The sequence below is a fragment of the Pleurodeles waltl genome, chromosome 6 (assembly GCF_031143425.1).
Source record: "Pleurodeles waltl isolate 20211129_DDA chromosome 6, aPleWal1.hap1.20221129, whole genome shotgun sequence".
Lineage (NCBI taxonomy): Eukaryota > Metazoa > Chordata > Amphibia > Caudata > Salamandridae > Pleurodeles > Pleurodeles waltl.
Genome location: NC_090445.1, coordinates 849,224,328 through 849,249,283, shown reverse-complemented (window position 1 = coordinate 849,249,283; position 24,956 = coordinate 849,224,328). Strand labels below are relative to the sequence as shown.

Genomic DNA, 24,956 nt, shown 5'->3' with positions numbered 1-24,956 from the left:
AAAAGTACTCACCCCTGTTTCCACACCTAGTGGCAGAAATGTGGTAGAGGATCACTGCCATAAAGTCGAGAACAAATTACTTTAGCCCTTTCTGTTTGGAATTTCGTCACATTTGGTAGTAAGTAAAGGTGTATGTCCTGTTCCGTGAAAGCTTCTGATGGACGAGGTCCCTTTTTAACAAAACGATGTGATTATTAGTGGGGGGGCTTTAAATCGGAAGATTTCAACAGGTTGCTGGCCTGAACAGAATCCACACAATCTAAAAGACTATTTCTCAAGACCGTCTGAATTACATCATCCAGCCTTACATGCCTGTTATTTTTTTACATGTTAACTCTTATACATTGCATGAAGTTTGTTAACCTCTTGTTTTTTGCTGTTGTTATTTGTGGGGCAGTAGTTTTGGCTTCTTATTTTAACCTCATGTGCATGTGAAAGAAACAATGTGCAACTTGCCACGGGCACCTATGAGCTTTTTAAATGTCTAGTGTCCCTAACGTATGTATTGGTACATGAGTGAGTAGCCGACAGACAGAGTTTGGCCGAATAGGACTGCTATGATTTATTTATCGTGGTGCTGTGTGCCCATGCACCACTGAAGAAAGGTGAGATGCTGGCAGTTGTCCGTGCATCCTTTACTAGAGATTGGAAGTGGTTGGCTGTAGTAGTGCTAGACGAACTGTCTCTTTTTTCGTTTTATTGACTTTTTTTTAATGACCGTGGACATTGACAATGTCATGCTGTGTTTGGCTCGGGTCCTTCAAGCTGGCACTCATAATCAAATGTAGTTTAAGTGTGAAGGATTTCATAAACAAATGCCCCAGTGGGGAACAAACGGAATGTATATATCTGACGTGGGCACCCAAGTCAATTTATCATGAGCAAGAGTACAGACATGTTATCTGAAGGCCGAGTGTCACCCTAGTCACTCTTGTCACGTGTCAGCCGCTCAACAAATCCAGGCTGAGAGAACACAGCTAAAGGCTGCCCATCTACCCCGAGCAAGGGCAGCGCGTGCCTTAAAACCCGAGGCCGCAGCCTTCCCACCACTGGTGCTATTCTGAGCGTCCTGCCTCCGGCCTTGTGCGTATGACAGCCATGCTGACAGTGACGGCCACCAAGCCCTGCTGGCTCCGTCTCTCCTCTTGTTCAACAGGCACTCCTGTAAGGCCTACTTTTGAGCGACAGATGGGGAGCAATTCAAGCTCCGCAAAGGCTTCCACTAAAACAGCAGTTGTTTTTAGGGCCTGGACCCCTTATTACACTGTCCCCATTTTTAGGGTCGAGCCTGCGTTGCATGCGCTCGCGCATGCGTATCGCAGCGAGACGCTTTAGTATTTAGAAAAGGGCTCGGAGCCCTGTCAACTTCACGTCAGTGTTTTTTATTGGGTCGTGGGCTTGCCTAATAAAATCTGCTTGCTTTCATTAGTCGAAGGCACGCATAAGTCATGCCTTTTCCGGTGGCTAGCCCTCCTCGAGCGCAGCGACCAAGTACAGAAAACATGCAAGGCTCGCTGTTTTCCATCGGGCTCGTGGACTTCTTTTTCTCTAATTTACCAGCGCGATCTCGCTTGGCAGAAGTCGAGCGCTTTACATAGTTAATTTCACTTTTTCGGGTTATGTACATAAATGCACTTTTGCCCGATAGGTGAAAAGTCGGGTTAGGAGTTTACAACGCGATCAGCTCTAACATGAGCAAACGCGAGACCCGTTGCATTGTAAATGCTTGTTTAATATGTGTTCTTCTGCTCACGGTGTTCCCTGGAGCAGGGTCCCCAGCATGATGTACCCTGAAAGGCATCTCAATGACAAAGCGACAAGATAGCCTTAAAACGACAAGTTTGCACTTTATAAAACAAATCTAAATATAGTGCCAACTGCAATGCTGAGGGTACTGAACTGTGCCCCAAACAGTGTCAGAATGTCTGCTCAGTGTACAGCTTTAGCCCATACATTTCAGAGCTCTGCTCTGTGCAGATCTACGTTATGTGCAGTGACTATTGATAGAGCGGTCCGTACTAATAATTTACCTGTGTTCGGACGCTCTTTAGGCCGATGAATCTTTTGACTAAGTGGGAACTCTCTGTACTCCTAATCAATCAATTGCGTCAAATCAATAATCAATAACGAACATAAGCAATACCTTGATCAACATAACACTTGACAATTAATCCAGAATACATTTCGGCGAACCCTGACCTTTCAGCCAGGAATAACCACACCAGTTTATTGCAAAGATAGTGAATTTATTTCCCTATATTAACAAAGCTAGCACAATACAGATGTGTCTCAACACCAAATGATAAACGTAAATGAACATTAATAGCTGTCCATAGCGGCGAAACAGGTGCAATCTATGTAGCATTTGAATCACAAGGCATTCGATAATAGCAATGCAAATCACTAAAACTATAATCTGTAATGAACTAATGGCATACATTTAGTCAGCATAACAAGGTCTCAAATTGCATCGTGCAACAAAAGGAATCCTCGTCTAACCTCAAATTAGCATCGGCATGTGGGACTTCATGCAAAAACAATTTAGCAACATTAATTTAGAAAACTCCTAGCTAGGGATCTTATCAAAATCAGCAGTTGGTTACCTAAAAGAAACACAATGCAATTTTACAATTTCCTTTCATATTTACCAATTACGATCAGCAATCAAGGAAGTCTTCGTCTCACAGGTCCCGTTTCTCGATCGGCATGGGTACCGTTTCGATCAGCATGGGACGGGGCAAAGGGGCAGGGGTGGACGGGGCAATTGCCTCACGGCGGCAAGGTAAAACTGCTACTTCATGCAAAGGGATCAAATCAAAGTTAAAGTCTCTAGGGCCAGAATCATTTAAAGTCTCTTTCTCTCGATTAGAGAAAGCATCAAAGTCTCTCAAAATGGCGTCGCAGCAAAGTGGGCCATAATAGCTACGAAGTCTGCAAAATGGCGGGATGTCCAATAATGGCTGTAATGATCTAATTTCTTCTCGTGCACCTGGTTTTTATAGACAACAGTTCAAATCCAGTAGGGTCTTCCATTGGAGGGTTCATAGGTTAGCTTCAAATTGTCCAATCAAAAACGACAGTTCTCAAGCTTTTACTTAAGCATACATTATCCTTGGAGATGGGTACGCAAGTTGCAACATTGTCTACCAATTAGCTCACTTTCAGAGCCTCCATTGTCCGCACCTGCAAATCGACCTTGGAGTAAAGAGAAATATGCCAGGCTGGCACGAAACCTTAAGATAAGCATGTGAACAGTTTCTGTGGAAAAGTACAGCTTCAAGCAAAAATACACGTTTATTAGCACAGTGGAAAAATACGGGCATCTAAACCGTGAGACCAGGCAACTAGGCCAAAGCCTCCGCTAAAGTAATGCTAAGCTAAAACATTTCAAACAAGCAAATCGTAGCACACGTTTATGATTATGTCGGATTAGTGCAATTCTAATACATCACGTTATATAAAGCACGCTTATAAATGTTGGCAAACTACTCTGAGGGCACATTTTGTCCCCGTACAATCTTTATTAGTTCGGTTAAAGTCACACATGATTATTGCAGCACTACGTTTAAGCGTTAATAAATGTAAAACCTTCATTTTCTGCTTCATCAATCCCTCCTCTGATGACTACTAGTCATCACACAAATCATGCCCACAAATTTTATTCCATTAAAATTCTGTCAGTTCCCTTTTCCTTTTAATTCCCCTAGTTTGCGCTTTGTATTCTTCTGCCATTCTTTTCATAATTTTCTCTTCTTTTCTTCTCTTAATTCTTTCCATAATCATTATTATTCCCCTTTTTATTCCCCAAATTCCAAATATGCAAATTATAACTATTAAAATTCCCTCTATTATCTTTAACAATATTCCATTCCAAATTCCCCCAATCCAATGTCCCACTGAAGCAAGTCCCTTTCCAACCTTCTCCCACACTCCTGGTTCTTTCAATTCCTTCAAGTCTGCACTCTCTTTTGTTAGATTAGCAAGCATAGTTTTAATTTTCACACTATTGTCTGGAATATAAGTACAACAGTGTCGTGCACCAAGCATTTTGCAAACGCCACCATCCTTTGCTAAAAGAATGTCTAAAGCAAGCCTATTTTGAAGAGTCATAGCTCTTTCCGCTGCAAGTTCAGCATCTATCAGGATTATAGCACCTGAAAACTTTGTCAACATGTTATCCACTATAGTAGACAACTTTCTTATTTTGATGGAATTCAACACAACTCCCAATGAAGGAATCATGGCTCCAAATATATCTCCTACCACAGCAGCTGCGGTCTCTCTTTTCTGGATACGATGGGATCCAGATGTCTTTTTAATCATCGATAGGTCATCCAGCTGATAAACCTTTGGGAACACTATACCCAAATAACATCTCCCCCACCATCCCTTTGGAAGACGATAATAGGCATTATACCCACAAATGTAATATATACCTGGAATGACAGGGTCAAGTCCGTTCATCATGAATGTCCATTAGGCCTTAAAGATAAACGTATGTTTACACTCACTCGCTCCTACAAAAATGTTATCATAATAAGATTCACCTCGATATATACAACATTTTCCTACATGCCAAGCATCCAAAGCTATTCTCCCTTGTGTCTTTATTGCGGCAAAATCATAATTATCTACTGAAGTCCTCTTATGTAGCTCCTTTTCTAATTTCGCATTCATTTGTGCCCTTCTATCATCAGTGCGATCTAAAAAGCTTATTTCTACTGCAGAGAGCGAGCAGGTAAGATTTTCCCTATGAGCGTGAGCCGTTTCAAAAGGTTGCATTGGCTCGAAAAATTCCCTCATTATTTTAGCATCCCAGTCTTTAGCAATCTGACTTAGCTGCGCTATTATATGAACATAAGCAAAGGTAACATCATAATTCGAGTAAAAATACTGTATGTTAGTTTGACTATAAAATCTAGACATTACTATACTACATGTTATCCCGTATGTAAGAGGCATGTGGTGATATGTCACCCCTTCCTTTACTGATGTCGGTATCTGTGTACACACATAACAATCTTTCGCATCCATTGTCTCAACATATTCTGTTAGCAAGCGATAGAAAACATTATACGAAAGCTCTTTCTTATCATGCAAGAGTCTCTCATCTATTTCTAGTCTTTTCAATGCGGTTAGTTCAGTGACAGTGACAGGAGCAAAAGTAGAAGCATCAATTTTCTCATTCTCAGTCTTACCATGTACTCCAAGTACAATTGCCATTATTATTAGTACACATGCAATTATCAAGCCTATACACACATATTTACAATATTTCTTTCTACTGTTTTGCGTCATGATCTGTATAGAATCAGAAAGCTAGAAGCACCTATAAAATTATTTAGCAATTCAGTTACGAAGCTGAACGAGCGCAATGTTCACACCGTCTTCTTCAAGAGGCCAAGTCACTTATCGGTTAGCAGCATTTGTCTCAATTCGGCAATAACTCAGTCTTTATCGGTTTAGCAAGTGTCTCATTCGGTTTAGCAATGTCTCAGCTGGTTTTAGCACTTTATATTGTAGCAGGCAATGTCATTTATCACCCTTTCAATCAACACTGTCCATAAAACTTTTCTTTTCTATTGGTATCTCTTCCTCTTCGTTCTCGATGCTTAGAGATACAAACTCATCAGTCCAATCGTCATTGACTGCATACGCCCATTCAGGACCGGAATATCTCCTGTTCGGTATCCTTTTCCTCTTCAATTTCGCTTCTCTTTTCGATTCTGCTTCGCTGGTACTTTCCTCTTTTGTCAAGTCTTTTTCCTCACTCGAGGTTGGTACCACGACAGACACTTCCTTTCTTTTCTCTTTCACTTTTGGCCTTTCTCCGTCGTTCAAACCTTCTCCAGTCCTTTGTTTTACTGGTGATATACTTAGTCTCCTCTTTGCACCATGTCCATTTGACGGACCTGCGACCTTTTCTGTAGAAGTTTGAACTGTTTCGTTCTGTTCTGCCTTGTCCCCTCTTTCCAGGCAATCAATCACGCTCTCCTTTTCTTTTTCGGGACCGTCTGCTTCTGGGAAAGCCCTCTACTGATCGGGCTCTCCTGCTTTTTCACCTTTTTCGAGCCCTTCGTCACCGTTACTTTCGTCAGGCTCTGTATCACTTTCAGCTGCTTCAGGTTCCTTGTCATCCTCAGCTGCTTCAGGCTCTTTGCTACCCTCAGCTGCTTCAGGCTCTTTGTCACCTTCAGCTTCTTCGTCGCTGTCTGAACTTTCTCCTTGGTCTTCCCCAAGTGAGTCGGACTCTTCGCCCTCCAATAATATCTCTCTCTCTCCTTCTTCTGCCTGTTTGCTTTCAGTTCGGTTTTGTTCTGTCTCAGCACTCAGCACTGTTTTATCAGGCACTGGCAGTTTTAGCGCTTCAACTTCCTCATCTGTGGGACACAACACCTTCTTTGTGTGACTGGCGTGAATCCAGTTGGGAACCCCCGCACACTTCACAGCGGTAGTTGTCGTCAGGATCACTTGGAAAGGGCCTTTCCAACGGGGTTCCAGACACGACTTCCTCACGTGCTTCTTTACCACGACCCAGTCACCTGCTTTCAGTGCGTGTCCTGGACCTTGGATCGGTGGCAAGGTGGTTGCTTCCACCTGGTGAGAGAAAGAGCGAACCACGTCAGCCAGACCCTTGCAGTAGTCTAACACCATATCATCTGTAATATTCAAAAGCGCGTTTGCGGGAACTGCAGGAAGTCTCATAGCCCTGCCCATGAGAATTTCGTGCGGAGACAATCCAGTTTTTCTATCAGGGGTGTTTCTCATTGACATTAGCACTAAGGGCAATGCGTCAGGCCATTTCAAATTTGTCGATGCACATATGTTCGCCATTCTTGATTTCAGTGTACCATTCATTTGCTCCACCAGTCCTGATGCTTCGGGGCGATAGCTACAATGCAGCTTTTGCTCAATGTTCAGCGCTTCGCAGAGTAACTTTATCACCTCGTTATTGAAGTGACTTCCCCTATCTGATTCTAAAGAGATCGGGAATCCGAAACGTGGTATCAACTCCCTCAACAATAGCTTTGCAACTGTAAGGCTGTCATTTCTACGTGTGGGGTATGCCTCAATCCAGTGACTAAAAATGCACACAATCACCAACACATATTTCAAACCTCCATGCACCGGCATCTCAATGAAGTCCATTTGCATTCGACTAAATGGTCCGCTTGCCCTACCAATGTGGCTCGCGTTCACAACTGTTCCCTTTCCCGGGTTCATCTGCTGGCAAGTGACACATCGATGGCAAACTGCTTCTGCAGCTTGACGAAATCTGGGGTTAAACCAATCAGTTTTGAACAATCTTATCATGGCATCTCTCCCTAGGTGAGCCTGCCCATGATAGAACCGCGCAAGCTGTGATAAGAGACTATTTGGCAAAACAAATTTTCCCTCATGTGAAACCCATAACTCGTCTTGTCTCTTTATACATTGTGATTTAATCCAGGAATCTCTTTCATCCTCCCTGACATTATTTTGTAATGCTTTTAATTCATCTATTGTATCTACGACCTTCAAGGCAAATGCTTCAGCTGGTTCGAGTTCTGGTTCACTTATCGAATTCCATTCATCTCTGAGTAATATACAGTTCAAGGCACAAAATCTTGCGACTTGATCCGCATATGCATTTCCCAGAGAAACATAGTCCTGTCCTTTCGTATGAGCACTACACTTTACCACTGCAACTTCGGCTGGCACTTGAATGGCGTGTAACAATTCCCTTATCCTCTCCCCGTTCTTCACTGGGGATCCTGAAGAAGTCAGGAAACCTCTCTGGGACCATAGTTGTCCAAAGTCATGCACAATCCCAAACCCGTACTGACTATCAGTGTAAATGGTGACTTTCATCAATGCAGACAATTGACATGCTCTTGTAAGGGCTACAAGTTCTGCTACTTGTGCAGAATAGACTCCTTGAAGCCATCCCGCTTCCAAGACCCCTGTTACAGTACATACAGCATATCCTGCTTTCAAAATCCCCATCCCGTCTCTTAGACACGAACCATCAACAAAAAGAATTTGGTCATTTTCATCAAGCTTAGTATCCTTGATGTCCGGTCGAGGTTTTGTGCAAAATTCAGTCACTTGAAGGCAGTCATGCTCGACGTCTTCAGCGTTCTCAATTTCAGCATTTTCTCCAGGGAGCAAGGTTGCTGGATTCAACGTAGTGCACCTTTTCAGCTGCATGTTCGGTGAGCCCAGAATTATCGTTTCATACCTTGTGAGTCTTGCTCCGGTCATGTGTTGCGTTCGGGAGCGGGTCAAAAGTATCTCAACTGAGTGAGGGACCATGACTGTTACTGGGTGTCCCATCACTATTCCCTCACTCTGAGTGAGGCTGATACCAACTGCTGCTACGGCGCGCAAACACCCTGGGAGTGCTGCTGCAACCGGATCCAAAGTAGCTGAAAAATACGCTACTGGTCTGTTTACACCACCATGGGCTTGAGTCAAGACAGACAAAGAACATGCATCCCGTTCATGACAAAACAATGTGAAAGGCTTTGTGTAATCAGGCATACCTAAAGCTGGAGCCCTGCACATGCATTCTTTCAATTCGACAAAAGCATCCATCTCATCTCCTTTCAGCTCAATTTGATCCAAGGCATCCTTCTGGGTCAGTTTCAGTAATGGTTTTGCTAGAGTCGAGAAGTTGGGAATCCACTGGCGACAGTAGCCCACCATTCCCAAAAACTTCCTCACCTCCCTCCTTGTTTTGGGTGGACTCATTTGAAGTACACTTGTAATTCTTTCCTTCATTATTCTCCGTGACCCTTTCTCTATTTGGTGACCCAAGTATTTCACTTTCTTCTGACAGAACTGCAATTTGGAAGGAGACACCTTATGTCCATTCCTTCCTAAATGATTTAACAGAGCAATGGTATCGGCTGTGCAGCCACTTTCTGTCTTTGATGCAACCAGTAAGTCATCAATGTACTGTACTAGGGTTGACTCGAATGGCAATTCTAATGCTTCCAGGTCTTTCTTTAGGATCTGATTGAATATTGACGGTGACTCAGAAAACCCTTGAGGAATTCGACACCAACTGTACACTCTGTCTAAGAATTTGAAACAAAAGAGGAATTGGCTGTCCTCATGAAGAGGCACAGAAAAGAATGCTTGTGACAAGTCGATGACTGAGAACCACTCGGCATCGCAAGGAATTTGAAACATTATCACAGCTGGATTTGGTACGACAGGGCAGCACTTGACTATGATGTCATTTATTTTCCTCAAGTCCTGCACAAGTCGGACCTTCCCACTTGGCTTTATTAGTCCCATTATTGGTGAATTACATGGACTGCTTAACACTTCTTTCAGTACTCCCTGCTTTACAAATTCGTCAATAAGTTGAGCAACTTTCATGAGGGTGTCTTGTGCCATGTGGTATTGTGGGGTCTGGGGAAAGATTGCATTGGGCTTTACAGTCACTTTCACTGGTTCCACTCCTTTCATCAATCCCACCTCTTTCCCTGTCATGTCCCACACTTCCTTTCCGACTGTCTCCCGTAATTCGGCTGGAATATCTTCTTCAGTTATCATCGGGAAAAGGCAAATCAGAGGATACTCTTCATCTACAGTTTCCATCTCATCCCCCTCTACACTGTCCTCTTCTTCCCCATCACTACTCGTCTGTATTGTTATTCCTTCGTTCGAACACATAATCGAACAACCCAATTTGCACAACAAGTCTCTCCCTAACAGTGCTATCGGGCTTGAGTCACATACCACAAACTGATGTACCCCTTGATAGTTACCGATGCTGACTGGTACCGGATCTGTTATTGGGTTCGTCAGATGTCTGTTTGCTACTCCCACCACTTGAACTGTCCTCCCTGAGAGTGGCAAATTTGGTACTTCACTACTCTTAACAGTTGAACGTGTGGCTCCTGTGTCAACCAAGAATGAGACACGATGACCCATTACTCTTCCCTCTACGTACGGACCCCTTTGATCAACTTCCAAGGATGCTGCAAGCACACAATCTCCTTCTTCTTCTGAACTTTCACTCTCCCATACATTGTTTATTCCACTCTCACTGTGTAATGGGAACTGTTGTACGGTGCCATTTGTACTCATTACCTGACCCGAGACCTGTGGAGGAACCATCACTTGCTGCTGACTCATTGGTGCCAAAGGTATTTGCATTTGCTGATTAGGTACCATGGGTAACTGCTGTTGCATTGGCTGCATTTGCGTCATCTGCATACGAGGCATCTGCATCTGCATCTGCTGCGGCTGCATAGGTTGTAACCCCTGCAACTGATTTACGGTCTGAAAATTTGGGTTTGGACCTCTCATTTTCGGTCCCCTCATTGTCTGAAATGCATTGACATCATTGTTTTGCTGACCAACACCTGCACCTGCACCTGCACTTTCCTGCACCACCATCGGGCACTCGCGTTTCCAATGACCCACAATTCCGCACACGTGACACGGCATCACCTTCTTCATTGCCTGCACACCAGTCACAACAGTGTTCAAATCCGGACCATTATTCACAAAACCTCCTCTGCCTCTGCCTCTCGCCTGTGGCTGAAACGCCATGTTTCCCTGCAACTGCGGCTGCGGTTGCGGTACCTGCTGTTGGAACCCTTGCATCCCTTGCAAACCCTGCAGACCTGTCTGAGCTGCCTTAAGCTGCATCATCATCACCTTCTCTTTCAACTTTTTCTGTTTCACTTCAATTTCGTCGCTACAGTATTTCGCATAATTCAACACCTCATCAATCGGTTTCGACTGCCAACAAATCAAATGCGACTTTATCATCTGACTTATCTCCGGTCTCAGCCCTTCCACAAATCTGAACACAAAATGAAGCATGTCCTTCGCCTCGATTGTCTCTGTGACACTGTAGTTCTTAAACGCCTTCAACAACCTCTCATAGTAACTATGGATCGATTCTTTAACCTCTTGGGCCGTTCGATCGATCTTCTGCCAATCCACATTTTTCGCGGCAACCTTCGTCTTCAAATGCTCAATCACCTTATAGTACAAGCTCATCACCATAGGTGATGGTGTACCCGTCTCTCTGTCTCTCTCTGGTTCACTTGTCGGCCAACCTACAGCTCTTTTGCAATCCTCCCACAAATCTGCTGGAACCACAATCTCAAAGAGAGTGTTCAGATCTTCCCAGAGACATTTTGCAAGCTTCACAAACCTATCAGTCTGTTGATACCATTCAATCGGCTTCTCTCTCAGTTTGGGAAAATCGTCCGTAAATGACTGAATGTCGCTTCTGTGCCATGGTACATGTATTAATTTTCCCCCTGCTGTCTCCCTCATTGGTAACATAGTTACTGTATCACTGCTCTGTGGTCTTTTCTCATTGTGCTCTGTAGCGCTGTCCCTCCTCTTTTCCTTTCTCTTTACCCACCTGCTTTCCCACTTGTCTAGACACCTCCACACTTGGGCACTCTGCAGCAATTCTCTAAGGTGTGCCTTCATGCCTGCTGACCTCATGTGTTCAAAATCTGTGGTCCCAAAATCCAACCTGTAGCTTCTGCTCAAGTGTTTCATCTTGTCTATGTCCACCCCGTTTCTGTCAGCTGCTTCCTGCAAGCTCTTATGTACCTTGTTCACTTCCTTCGTAATCCTGGGACATAGATACCTCAGCTCTTCTTCCGTGTAGGACTCTAACCTATTCACACCCATAGTCCCTTCCACCAATTCTTGTGCTTCCATGTTCAACCTGACCCTATTCATATAGTCTTCTCCTTTCCCACTGGCTGAACTTTGTGTGGAATTTAAACTGTTGAACCACTGTGTCAGCTGTTGCGCATTCACCCCCATCAGCGTAGCATTCACATCGACTGCCATTGATGGTTGCGGCAACTTTTCAGTATTCGATGTTAGAGGTATTATCAGTGGGGGACTCGACCTCACCAGTGTTGACTGAGCACATATGGGACTAAACTCCATCAAGGACCCAGATCCATTTGGCTGAGCCGCTATCGGAGTTATCCCTGGAGTGTTTTCTATGCACCTCCTTTCTGTCCCGTTCTGCAGCATTGATCCCTGACCACTCATACCTAAGGTAGGCTGACTGTACAGAGGTACCGGAGGACCTACAGTAATGGGTAGTGATATCGCGTCTGGGTTTTGTCCGTTTCCCATGTTCTGAGGCATGTTCATTCCCACACCATGGGTCATCATTGCCGGCATGCCCATCTGACTCCCCGTCATCTGAGCATGTGCTGTTCCCCCCTGCATCTGCTTTTGAGGCATCAAAAACTGAGTCGATTCAGCTTGTGCCAATGTCTGGTTGTGACAATTCTGTCCTCCCCTTGCGGTTGGATCTATAATCATTCCTGCACTGTTGTCACTGCTGTAGTGCCCCGGCATCTGCGGCTGGTAATTTTCTGCTGGTTTCAGCATGGGCACATCTGGATATATTCTCCTCACCTGCGGTATCTGCGGGGTGAACAATAAACTCGGGTCCTTAGATCCCGATGACGCTCCTGAACTCTGGGTTTCACTGTTCTGTACCGGTGCTGGAGGGGCCGAACTGGTACTTGGACCTTGTCCATTCTCCGCATAAGGTGGTGGACGGTCGTTCAGCAATTGCATTATTAACTCCTCATCCTCTAACTCCTCTTCTCTTCTCAACTTTTCCTCATCCTCTCTATCCTTGGAACACTTCCTGTCTGTCTTACAGGTAGCTTTCTTACCTATCTCCTCTTCTTCCTTAGTAATTGCGGGAAACAATTTTATCCCCTGCAATACATCTGACCTCCACACCTTCTGTGCATTATCCCACCTAGCATCCGCTAGTGTCTTTTCTACCTTCCTCATCCTTGTTTCAAACTTAATTTTCTGTTGCTGTCTAGCCATTAATTCCCAAATCGCTAGAGCCTCAAACTGGGCTGGCCTTGGAGGCACCTTCATGTCATACATCGTGAATCTCAAATTCTCTAGTATCCTTATATTGAACGTCCCATGTATCGGGAACGCTATGCTCCCATGTTTCTCTGTCAGTTTGTGCCATTGCTTTAGCCAAAGACACGGAGCTACCCCCTTCTCTTCCATTACGATGTAAGCTGGTGTACCCTCGGGCGGCGTCTCCTCTCCTACGCTCGCTTTAATGTAAGACTCCCCCTTCATCGCACTCCTGAATGCTTTAAAGAATTTCATTTTCTCGTCCTTTTATTTCACAAAGTTTGTCATCAATAGGTGACTTTAATTCCCGGAATGCTCTTCGCTTGCCTTTCCCCTTCCAAACGAGCCCCACGGACTGCGTCCAATCCGTGCGCGACCCTTCTCACCAACCGACCTATCCCAGCGCGGCTCCTAGTGACGTCACACTCACACACACTGCGGCTGACAAAGCCTCGCGGCTAGTCCTCCTTCACTCACCTCCTCTCGTAACAACTTCTTGCATGTATCGCGAGCTACCAAAAAAATAAAACAGATCTGTCGGTTTACTACAGGAAGGGTAACACAATCGCTTCAGGACCTTAGGGACCTTTCACTAGCCTCGGCCGCTATTCCGTCTTTCTCAGTCCCCACATTCGCAAGCAGATCTGACCCGCAGACCTACTCTCAACTTGTCAATGATCTATTCTAGTGCACTTAGAATCTTGTCAAAGCCCGAAGTCGAAGTTTCTTTCACTCCCTAACACACGTACCGACTCGTTGACCACGCCCGATCAACCTACTAAACCGCCCAGACCACAACATGGATCAACATACTCCGGAGTCTCTTGACCTCGCAGGGCCCGTCTCAACAACAACAACCACGTGGACCTTTTTATGCACAAAGCGCCACACGCACATGAAGTTCGACGACTTCCCTACTCTCACCCTCGGGGCCGCACCTCCGCTATTTCTATGAAGTTCGACGACTTCTCTTCTTCTACACTCGGAGTCGCACCTCCGCTATCCTTTAAAAAGAAAAATCCTCGCAACCTTTTCACACACCCTGCGGCAATAAGCTGTGCAAGCGCAAAACCCTAACTTCACTCATACCATCACTAGTACCGCCAACGCTGATCCCACACCTCCATTCTCTTCATTCGCAAGCTCCGAGATCCCGGGAAAGTCGCGGTGGACCTAGCCCATCATCATTCTGTCAATCTGTTTTATCCAAGAAAAATCTAATTCAACTTCTCGAGTGTGGTCTCAAAATGCGTAACCGTTAATTCAACACCATGTACTTTAGGAGTACAGGGTCCCAAAAGACGTAACCGTCCTCTGCTACCATCTACTGATAGAGCGGTCCGTACTAATAATTTACCTGTGTTCGGACGCTCTTTAGGCCGATGAATCTTTTGACTAAGTGGGAACTCTCTGTACTCCTAATCAATCAATTGCGTCAAATCAATAATCAATAACGAACATAAGCAATACCTTGATCAACATAACACTTGACAATTAATCCAGAATACATTTCGGCGAACCCTGACCTTTCAGCCAGGAATAACCACACCAGTTTATTGCAAAGTTAGTGAATTTATTTGCCTATATTAACAAAGCTAGCACAATACAGATGTGTCTCAACACCAAATGATAAACGTAAATGAACATTAATAGCTGTCCATAGCGGCGAAACAGGTGCAATCTATGTAGCATTTGAATCACAAGGCATTCGATAATAGCAATGCAAATCACTAAAACTATAATCTGTAATGAACTAATGGCATACATTTAGTCAGCATAACAAGGTCTCAAATTGCATCGTGCAACAAAAGGAATCCTCGTCTAACCTCAAATTAGCATCGGCATGTGGGACTTCATGCAAAAACAATTTAGCAACATTAATTTAGAAAACTCCTAGCTAGGGATCTTAGCAAAATCAGCAGTTGGTTACCTAAAAGAAACACAATGCAATTTTACAATTTCCTTTCATATTTACCAATTACGATCAGCAATCAAGGAAGTCTTCGTCTCACAGGTCCCGTTTCTCGATCGGCATGGGTACCGTTTCGATCAGCATGGGACGGGGCAAAGGGGCAGGGGTGGACGGGGCAATTGCCTCACGGCGGCAAGGTAAAACTGCTACTTCATGCAAAGGGATCAAATAAAAGTTAAAGTCTCTAGGGCCAGAATCATTTAAAGTCTCTTTCTCTCGATTAGAGAAAGCATCAAAGTCTCTCAAAATGGCGTCGCAGCAAAGTGGGCCATAATAGCTACGAAGTCTGCAAAATGGCGGGATGTCCAATAATGGCTGTAATGATCTAATTTCTTCTCGTGCACCTGGTTTTTATAGACAACAGTTCAAATCCAGTAGGGTCTTCCATTGGAGGGTTCATAGGTTAGCTTCAAATTGTCCAATCAAAAACGACAGTTCTCAAGCTTTTACTTAAGCATACATTATCCTCGGAGATGGGTACGCAAGTTGCAACATTGTCTACCAATTAGCTCACTTTCAGAGCCTCCATTGTCCGCACCTGCAAATCGACCTTGGAGTAAAGAGAAACATGCCAGGCTGGCACGAAACCTTAAGATAAGCATGTGAACAGTTTCTGTGGAAAAGTACAGCTTCAAGCAAAAATACACGTTTATTAGCACAGTGGAAAAATAAGGGCATCTAAACCGTGAGACCAGGCAACTAGGCCAAAGCCTCCGCTAAAGTAATGCTAAGCTAAAACATTTCAAACAAGCAAATCGTAGCACACGTTTATGATTATGTCGGATTAGTGAAATTCTAATACATCACGTTATATAAAGCACGCTTATAAATGTTGGCAAAGTACTCTGAGGGCACATTTTGTCCCCGTACAATCTTTATTAGTTTGGTTAAAGTCACACATGATTATTGCAGCACTACGTTTAAGCGTTAATAAATGTAAAACCTTCATTTTCTGCTTCATCACTATCAATCCTTTATTTCACGCATATTAACTGAGGTATGTAGTTAATAAACGAATGTGTTTCTAGGTAGCTCCTTGGCAAGTTGCTAGTGGTGTGCACTTGTAAGTGTTGGGTGTGAAACAGAAGGAGCACTCTCGTTTTATTTGGTCATCTAAACGGTTCCCTGTGTGCTGGCTTCACTTTTAAGATACTGAGAGTTAATGTTTTTTTTTAATCACTATTACATTATGCACACAGCAAAGTGCATTTAAAGTATCAACCACCGAAAGGCAAATAGGAAATTAACCTTTCTAATAAGGCAAGTGACGCCTTTTCTTGCAATCTTTTTAAATACTTCCAAAGGGTCCCACCCAACACTTGAAAGAGCAGACCCTAATGTATACTCTGTTGTTGAATCTGTTGTTTTCTTTCACATTTACAAGTTTTCTGTTTTATTAATTCTCCTTCTGATTGGTGATTTTCCAGGCAATCCTACCAGCCAAAACAAAAAAGCTCTTAAGCAACGCCTCCTCAAACTGTTGCCTTGCTGTGGGCCCAAGTCCACCCCCTCAGTCAGTGAAAGCAAGTGAAGTTTATTTCTTTTTTACTCTGCACTGTTGTTTTATTGATCTGTCTGGTTGCCTGTAGACTGGTAGAATTCGATGGTATAAAAGAGGGATGTGCAGTGTTAGTCAAAGACCATTTTCAGCATAACCCCTGACTGTATAAGTTTTTCACATCAACATTTAATGTATGTAAATATGCCAAACGAGGGCATCCTGAAATCTGCAAGGACCCGGCCCGAGAGGCCTAAGACTGGAACTATGGGCCAGATGTGGGAACATTCCGAATTGCGACCCGCAAATTGCGAGTCAGAGCGACTCGCAATTTCGGAATGTTGGATGGTGTCCCTGACACCATCTGCGACTCGCAAGGGGGTCGCAAAGGCCCACCTCATGAATAATCTTGAGGTGGGTCGCAATTTGCAACCCCCTTGCGAGTGGCGGCCCTCACAGGGATGGTGGCCTGCTGCGGACAGCAGACCACCATGTCTGTGGCTGCTTTTTAATAAATTTTTTTGTAATGCAGCCCGTTTTCCTTAAAGGAAAACGAGATGCATTACAAAAACGAAAAATGAAACGTTTTAGTTTATTTTTTTCAGAGCAGGCAGTGGTGCATAGGACCACTGCCTGCTCTGAAAAAATGTTTGCAGTGCCATTCTCAACAGGGTAGGGGTCCCATGGGGACCCCTTTCATTTTGCGAATGGGTTACCACCCATTAAAAAAGGGTGCAAACTGCGATTGGTTTGCGACCGCGTTCGCAGTCACAAAGCAATCCTGCATTGCACTGCGACTCGCAATTAGGACGGGAACACCCCTTCCTAATTGCGACTCGCAAACTCATTTTGCGATTCGGTAACCAGGTTACTGAATCGCAAAACGAGGTCTGTGCATTGCAAAGTGCATTTTGCACATCGAAAACAGCTAAATTTGCTGTTTGTGATGTGCAAACAGCTTAGTACATCTGGCCCTTGGTCTCTAGTATGAAGTGAAAGCTCTTAAAGTGCAGCCATATTTCCCCTAAACGAAGTTTAGAGATTCGAGGTTAAAAAGGAGAGAGAGAGAGGAGACAGTAAAAGAGAGAGAGAGTAAGAGAGAGAGAGAGAGAGAGAGAGAGAGAGAGAGAGAGAGAGTAAGAGATGTTAAACATCTGCATCGGTACAGGGATCTCAAAATGTAAAACTGAGTTTAAAGTGCCTGGTCGCTCGGGTACTGTGTATGAGTGTGCTTAGCAGAAGCAGATCCCCAAAGTTTTTGAAGAATATGTAATAATATGTACTTACAAACATATGACAAAGCTTTCATGAATTGTGATATTTCACATAATCAATGTGATGGATAGCTGCAAAAATGAAGGTAAAATATTTATGCTGTCATTTCACATAACTAAATGTCTAGTGGTTGTTTAAGGGTATTGTTAACATTTTTGTTCTTTAGTTTAGTGGGATGTTAACATCCGCATAGAAATCTATTGCAGTTCAACTGCAAACAGTTGGCTATGGGGTGGGAAATAAATAGAAACCTCACTTGACCTGCAGTCTGCAAACGAGTGCTCCGCAGAGAACATTACTGTAAGCAACACTCTCTGATCTCTGACATTGTCAATATTGCTTAACCTGTGCCCAGCTCCTATATCCCAAAGTGTATTCCCCTAAGTTGTCATAGTGAACAGCAGTGGAGTAATTAAACTTTAGTGGGCCCCACTGCAAAATAAATGGATGCGAATACCCATGCTCTAGACCCAGTCAGGAGCTGGTGGGCCAAGGGCCCGCAACCTGTGCACAAAGCGGGAAGTAGCCCCCTTGAGCTCAGCAACTCCCCCGCACCGCAGGGGCTGCGGTGTCTATTGTAACGCCACTGGTCTAGAGATATTCAAACATTATTATGAAGATGCATCTTCTTGTTTAAGATTGTTATGGTTATGAGGACCAGTCTTTGTATGAATTTGTATTCAAAGTTGGTCATGCTAGGCTGTGGAGTTTGGAAGTCTTTATACACGACAGCAGTAACAGAGAGATGTATCTAGTGATCTTAACTGTTTCAATCAATAGTGCATGATTGGTTTCAGGAAGAGAGGTGTAATAGGAGGAATAAGACAAGTTTAGTTATCACAGGATAAAACATTGATATTGCCTTTGCTGCTGCATTCATGAATTGTGCCATGCTTCATCACTGGACCCCTTCATCGAGCACTAGAAAACACCATTGCATTTGTTTGTGCTATTCTTCACTGCAGTATTTACCTATGTGTATTGTACCTAGCCCTTACCCCCCTTTTGCCGCCAAAAACCTACAATCAATGACTCATGGTCATACCTAGAAAGAACTACAATTTCAGGGGAGTCGACCATTTCTATTTACTAGCTCTCTTCTTCACTTCCGGAAAACAGCAGGGGTAGGTCTATGCACCACTAGTAATTCTAGCATGCAACACGAAATGGTCAAAATGTTTCAGTGCAACCATATTGCCCGTTCATGGCCATAAACATTCACCAGGAACTGTTAATTTGCAAAGAAATCTCAAAAGTTTTACTCATGTACCAGATCACATTATTCAATCAACTATGTGTTGTAAAGAATGTACAGAGTGTAAAGTTCTCCCTTCATCTAGGGCAGGAGTGAGCTGGGTCTTACGGTTCTCGTTCTATATATTCTTACATGACAATAGTGCAGTATTGTGGAACAAACCACCTCCATTTAAATGGAGATAAGTGATATGTTGTTATTTTGATGATTGGCAATACCTATCAATCCCTCTCACGTTATTAGTCTGCTCTCTCGAAAACCGCCAAGACTGGAATGACATACCTGGTTAGAAACTATACATTTTTAAATACATCGAAGAAAATAAGTTTATTCAGTAAAGATATTGTTCCAGAACAAGTGGTCATAAGATGACTCTTGTAATGGGGAGACAAGGGCAACAAAAGGAATAGTTTATTAATATAAAGATTGATAAATAAAGTGAACTACCATGCAGCATGAGTAACAACAGTAAAATAAGTAACAGAACTAAAAAAAAACTTGGAAGAGAATCAGAGAACGTATCCTAGTGTGGGATCAAAGGCAGCTGGAAAGTTACAAGGGTCTCCACTGCTAGGCAATTAGAAAATCATGCATACTAGGTGGGCTTCTATTTTATCACTGTAAGAAATTGGGTTGTTGGATGACTGGGTTATGATCCCTGGTCAAGTAGCAGTCAGAATCCTTGACAGGGTGAAGCACAAGCCAACCCCACATTCTGTCCCTGAGGCTCAAGTCAGGAGGCCAGCCAACTAGCCCTTGGGGTCACTTTAGGGTCCTGAGTTCAACAGATGCAGGTCCAGTCCTTCTCATCCAGGCAAGAAAGCAGCAGGTCAGCACAGCAGGGCAGCAGTCCAGGAGAGTGGCAGTCTTTTCAGCAGCTCAGCAGTCCCGCTTCCTGGCAAACCATCCACAGGTCCAGAAGTGTAATGAAGAGTTGGTGTCTGAGTTTGAGTATTCATAAACCAGTGTGTCTTTTGAAGTGGGTAGAAGCTTCTAGAGATTTGACTTTGAAGTCCACAGACTTCCTGAATTCCCTGCCCTGGCTGTAGACTAACTATAGGGGCTATGCAGCCCATTGCGTGGACGCATGACACAGCCTGTTCAAGTGTAAGTGGGTCTTAAAAATTATCATTGGTAAGGGAAATGTATTGCTAGAATTGAAAATGTAATTTTGCCTGTGGCTCTGAAAATCTTGGACCCAGAGCTTTCTCAATGCACTTCAAAAAACTATATGGAAAGGCTGGCAAAAAATAAGATATATTGACCATTAATATTAAATACTAATGGAAATCGAGAATGAAAGTAGGAGGCAGAAAACAAACATGGGTAAAATAAGTTTACCATAATGTGAATTTAACAAAAAGAGCATGAAACTGCATCTATGCTAACTAAAATAGAAGGACTGGAATGGGAGAGAAAGGAATTACATTCTAGGGAGGTCTGGCATGGGGATCACTTGCTAAGAGATGAGGCCCAGTAGAAGAAAGAGAATCAGTAGGTCCTCAGTGAACTACATGTGTTTGGTTGCTCCTGTTGACTTGTTGTCCAAGAAGAGTAAACACGATAGGGGACAACTGGTGATGAAGGCTCTAGCACTGCCTGCCACTACTATGGTACTTTTACAAGTAACTGAGGTTAACAAAGTGTAGTGGCCTTTTGACTATTTCTGATCCCATTGCTCAACATAAACATATCTTGCAGAGAGGTTTCTGGAGCACCAAGGGTCTGCTACAAACCCTTAATTCCCTGTGTGAATCAGCTGTGTGCTTAGGACTTGGTGATGAAGGCGACTAGGGTTGTTGGCATAAAGTCAGCTTGGTTGATAGGTAAAGTTTATCAGCAATGCCTGTGTTCACAGCTTATTATCTGCAGTGACAGTAAAGAAGACATGTTTGGAACAGAGCCACCTTTAGAGTGGGGCGACTGATGCTGTTGCACCTGGCGCTGTGTTCAGGGGGCACTATATTTAGAAACCATGGGTTAAAAAACACTGATGTGTTCCTTGTGTGCCCATCAGTGTTCAAGCAACAATACAAATGTCATGATAACTGCTGGAGAGAGATTTGAGGGTTAACGTGCCTGCTGCAAAAACTGTGCACCATGGAGATCACAGAAGCTCAGTGAGTTGCTGCTTTGTCAGAGAGATCCTTTTTAGGTCGAGCCTAGACAGCTATTGCACTGTCGCTTAGCCACCTGTTGTAGATGGTTTGTGAGGTTCAGCTCCACCCACTTCCACCCACTCATTGTGATTTGTTCTTTTTTGTGCCGTTCAAAAGTGCTGACTTTTTATACGTGCATTGGTTGTGTTTGTCCCTCCTTTGGGTGCTTGCTTCCCTCCCTTGGCGACTGCCCTTTTTACATAAAGGCATTCACTTCTGTACTTTTCTGTTACTTTCGAGGCACTATTTTTTCATCATCTAGGTCGATCTGCATGTGTAAAGTAATATTTTCTAGTGATATGCTTTTGTAGACCAGGCAGCCTTGGTTTTAGCAGCACACTTGCCTTTTGTTTGATCAGCATGGCACCCAGCTACACAGGCACTGTTCTTCATATTTAATTTATTACTATTATTTCACTTAACACTGCAGAACAAAGGATAGCTAGGCATTTTGATTTTGAATATTATATTTCTGCATAGTATTTCTTCCTGGAGGTCGACCTGTTTAATAGCACTCCCCTTTGTAACATAAACGCCAGCTAATGGACAGCGAGATGAAGTGATTTGCCCAAGATCACTCGCCAGAATTAGACCCAGTTGTGTAGTTTTAGAGTTGGCAACGTGGACACTAAACTACATCTCTGGCTTCCAGTAATGATTAATGGGGGGTCCCCAAAAGTGTTGCATTGTACCTTCCCTGTGGGGTAAACTGGCATTGTACTTTCTGTGTGAGGGACGCTTGCATTGTACCTTCTGTATGAGAGAAGCTTGCATTGTACCTTCTCTGTGAGGGAAGCTTGCACTACTGCTTTGCTGCGTCTGGTGTGCGTGAGGGAAGCTTGCAGTGGTGCCTGCACTTTATCTGTTCCTTGTGTAGGGGAAGCTTACATTGTACATTCTCTGATAGGGAAACTTGTACTGCTGTTGTGCTGTATCTGCTGCTTGCACTGCTGTTGCCAGTGCTGTATCTGTTGTTCTGTATCTGCACTGTGTGTGAGGGAAGCTTGCAATGCTGCTGTGCTGTTTCTGCTGTGTGTGAGGTAAACTTGCACTGCTGCTGCCTTTGCTGTATCTGCTATGTGTATGAGGAAAGCTTGCATTGCTGCTCTGCTGCATCTGCTGTGTGTGAGGGAGGCTTGCATTGCTGCTGCCTTTGCTGTATCTGCTGTGTGTGAGGGAAGCTTGCACTGCTGCTGTGCTGTATCTGTGCTGTGTGTGAAGGAAGCTTGCACTGCTGCTGTGGTGTTTTTGCTCTGTGTGTGCCTGCCCTGCTGCCTGTGCTGTATCTGCTGTGTGTGAGGGAAACTTGCATTGTACTTTCCCATGTGAGTGAGCATGCACTTCTGCCTGTGCTGTATTTGCTGTGACAGAAGCATGCAATGCTGCTGCCTGTACTGTATCTGCTATGTGTGAGGAAAGCTTGCATGGTACATTCTCTGAGGCATGCTTGTGGTGTAACTTCCTTGTGAGGGAAGCCTGCATTGTATCTTCCATGGGAGGAAAGCTTGCATTGTACCTTCTCTATGAGGGAAGCTTTTATTTTACCTTCTTTGCGAGGTAAGCTTGCATTGAACCTTCTGTGTGAGAGACGCTTGCATTTTACCTTCCGTTTGTGGGAAGCTTGCATTGTACCTTCTCTGTGACTGAAGCTTGCATTGTGCCTTTTCTATGCATAGTACCTTCTCTGCGAGGGAAGCTTGCACTGTACCTTCCCTGTCAGGGAAGCTTACATTGTACTTTTCATGTGAGGGAAGCTTGCATTATACCTTCTGTGTGAGAGAAGTTTTCACCAGTTCCCAAATAAACTACCTATCTCTCTCTATCTTCCTTTCTATCTATTCTATGCAGCTCTCATCCATATATATTTACAATGACACATAATTCCACTACACAAATACACTCCGTACCACAAAATTCCACACTGCACAATTCCACAAGTAACAATTAAACCACAAATTTCCACTCCACAACAAAACACATAAATAAAAGACATTATCATTTACACCGCCAATAGCTCTAGCTCTCGCAAATGAGAGACCTATTGCATTGCAAATGCTTGTTTTTACTTGCAGTTCATAAGTTATGCTCTGTTTTTCCCCAGTCTTTCATGAGTCTAATGTTGCTAAAAAGGGGTTGTTATGGTAGAAATAGATTCTTATTAGTAAAGCCAACCGAGTCACTGTGGTATGTATTACATCCTCAGTTTGTGCTTCTCCGGGCCAAACACTCTTGAAATATACTGCCTACTGCTATGGATGACATATCATTCCTACGCTTGAAATCCTCATTGTCTTATCTAAAATCTCCTACAGACTATTTTATACTTGCATAATTCATTGTCTCTGACTAATGTTTGTGTGATATAAAATGCTCTGACACCCTACACTGATATGAGTACCACTATAAAACAAATGAAATGTATGTATGAAGGGGATATGGAGAAATGAGTGGCACTGTTGGAGGATCGTAGTGAGGGAATCCGTGGAGAAGCTCATTGGGGTGGATGCCAAAAAAGAGTGTTGCACTCGGTGGCACCAGTGTTAAAGCCAGCCTTGGTTTGGAAAGTCTTGTTGCAGCCATCTTCAGAACAGGAAGCTTCATAACCTTGGCTGCATAAGGTCCAGCCTAGGCAAACATTTTCAGCAGCAAAAAGCTTGCACAAGAGCCCAGAGGCAATCTTGCAGCCAGGCAACAATAGACATAGGTCGGGCTAGTACTTCAAGCTCAGACACCACAATGCATGAGGTTTCTTTTCCTACAGCAATGTATTAAGAATTGTAGGAAGTAAGAATGCTGTACAGGTCCACAACAAATCTAGCAAATGGTAAAAAGAACAGTGTTTTATAAAGAACATTAATCAACTTACTGACAAAGAAAGAAAAGAAAAGTATACAGTGTGAATTGCGGGATTGGAGATAATTCTAGAAATAGGTGAGGTATACAAAAGGTTACTAAGCTATAGCTAAGAAATGAGATCACAAGTTTAGTTGTTTCAGATTATATCCATTTTAGATATGTATCACTTAACTGTACATTTCTAAGTATTTACTCCAAATGGCATGTAAAAAATACTGATCTTTACCAAGTAGTTTCTAAGAGATATTTTCCACAGAAGCTTGGGTGGGCGTATCACTGACCTCATTGCCAAGAGATAATTTGTCTTTGCATGTCCAGTTTTGCAGTATGATGGACTAGAAAAATGGTCAGGCCTTTCAGAATTTTATATGAAATCTACCTTATCCATATGAGAGGTTATTGAAGATTGCAACCGCAGGCATAGATTATAGATGACAGTGAAATGCAGGACATTGCATAATCATGTGAACTCAACCAATATATTTTATCACATCTCCATTGGTAGGCGTTGTCTTTAAGATTTAATTCGTAAAGCTTTGTGGTAGACCAGTAATTCGCAATACATTTGAACAAAGCACAGGAACCTAAAGAACTAGGTCCAACGTCTTTTAATTTCCAATTATTGTGGTAGGTGATCTTTCATCTAAGGAGATATTCCTATCCAACCTATCAAGATTTTATGATTACGGTTTGCAATATTAGGTTGCAGAAGGTGGTAGAAGCAGGGAGCCTTGCTTTGTTCACATTTTGTAGAAAATAATGTTTTGATATAAGTGGGAAATTCAAGAGTAAGCAGGCAAGCGAGGCCCTGGTATTGAAATAATTAATTCTAGATGTAATTTGAAGGTAAATTAAACTGACTACAAGGCACTTTGAAATTGATGATAGACAACTGACTGAGAACGAGTTCTGTGCACCAAATACGTGCTCCTATATGAGTTTCTATTCCACCAAAGGGTATGTTTTATTTCTTTTTTTCATCCATTTATATAGCACATCTGTACCAGTCAAATTAAAGCAAATTACATTGCAACAACGTTAGCATAGAGTTAAAAAAAA

The 24,956-nt window shown here is 43.3% G+C and overlaps 1 protein-coding gene across 4 annotated transcripts in view; it reads left to right on the top strand.

Annotated features, from left to right (window-relative positions):
- KCNIP2 (potassium voltage-gated channel interacting protein 2) overlaps positions 1–24,956 on the top strand; it is a 1,298,474-nt gene that overhangs the window by 1,171,394 nt on the left and 102,124 nt on the right. Inside the window, exon 2 of one of the 4 annotated variants that reach the window (XM_069239572.1) lies at positions 16,282–16,377. The exons of the other annotated variants lie outside the window; for them this stretch is intronic. Within the exon in view, the coding sequence (XP_069095673.1) occupies positions 16,282–16,377 (96 nt within the window). The remainder of the gene's footprint in view (positions 1–16,281; positions 16,378–24,956) is intronic. 4 annotated transcript variants of the gene reach the window in all.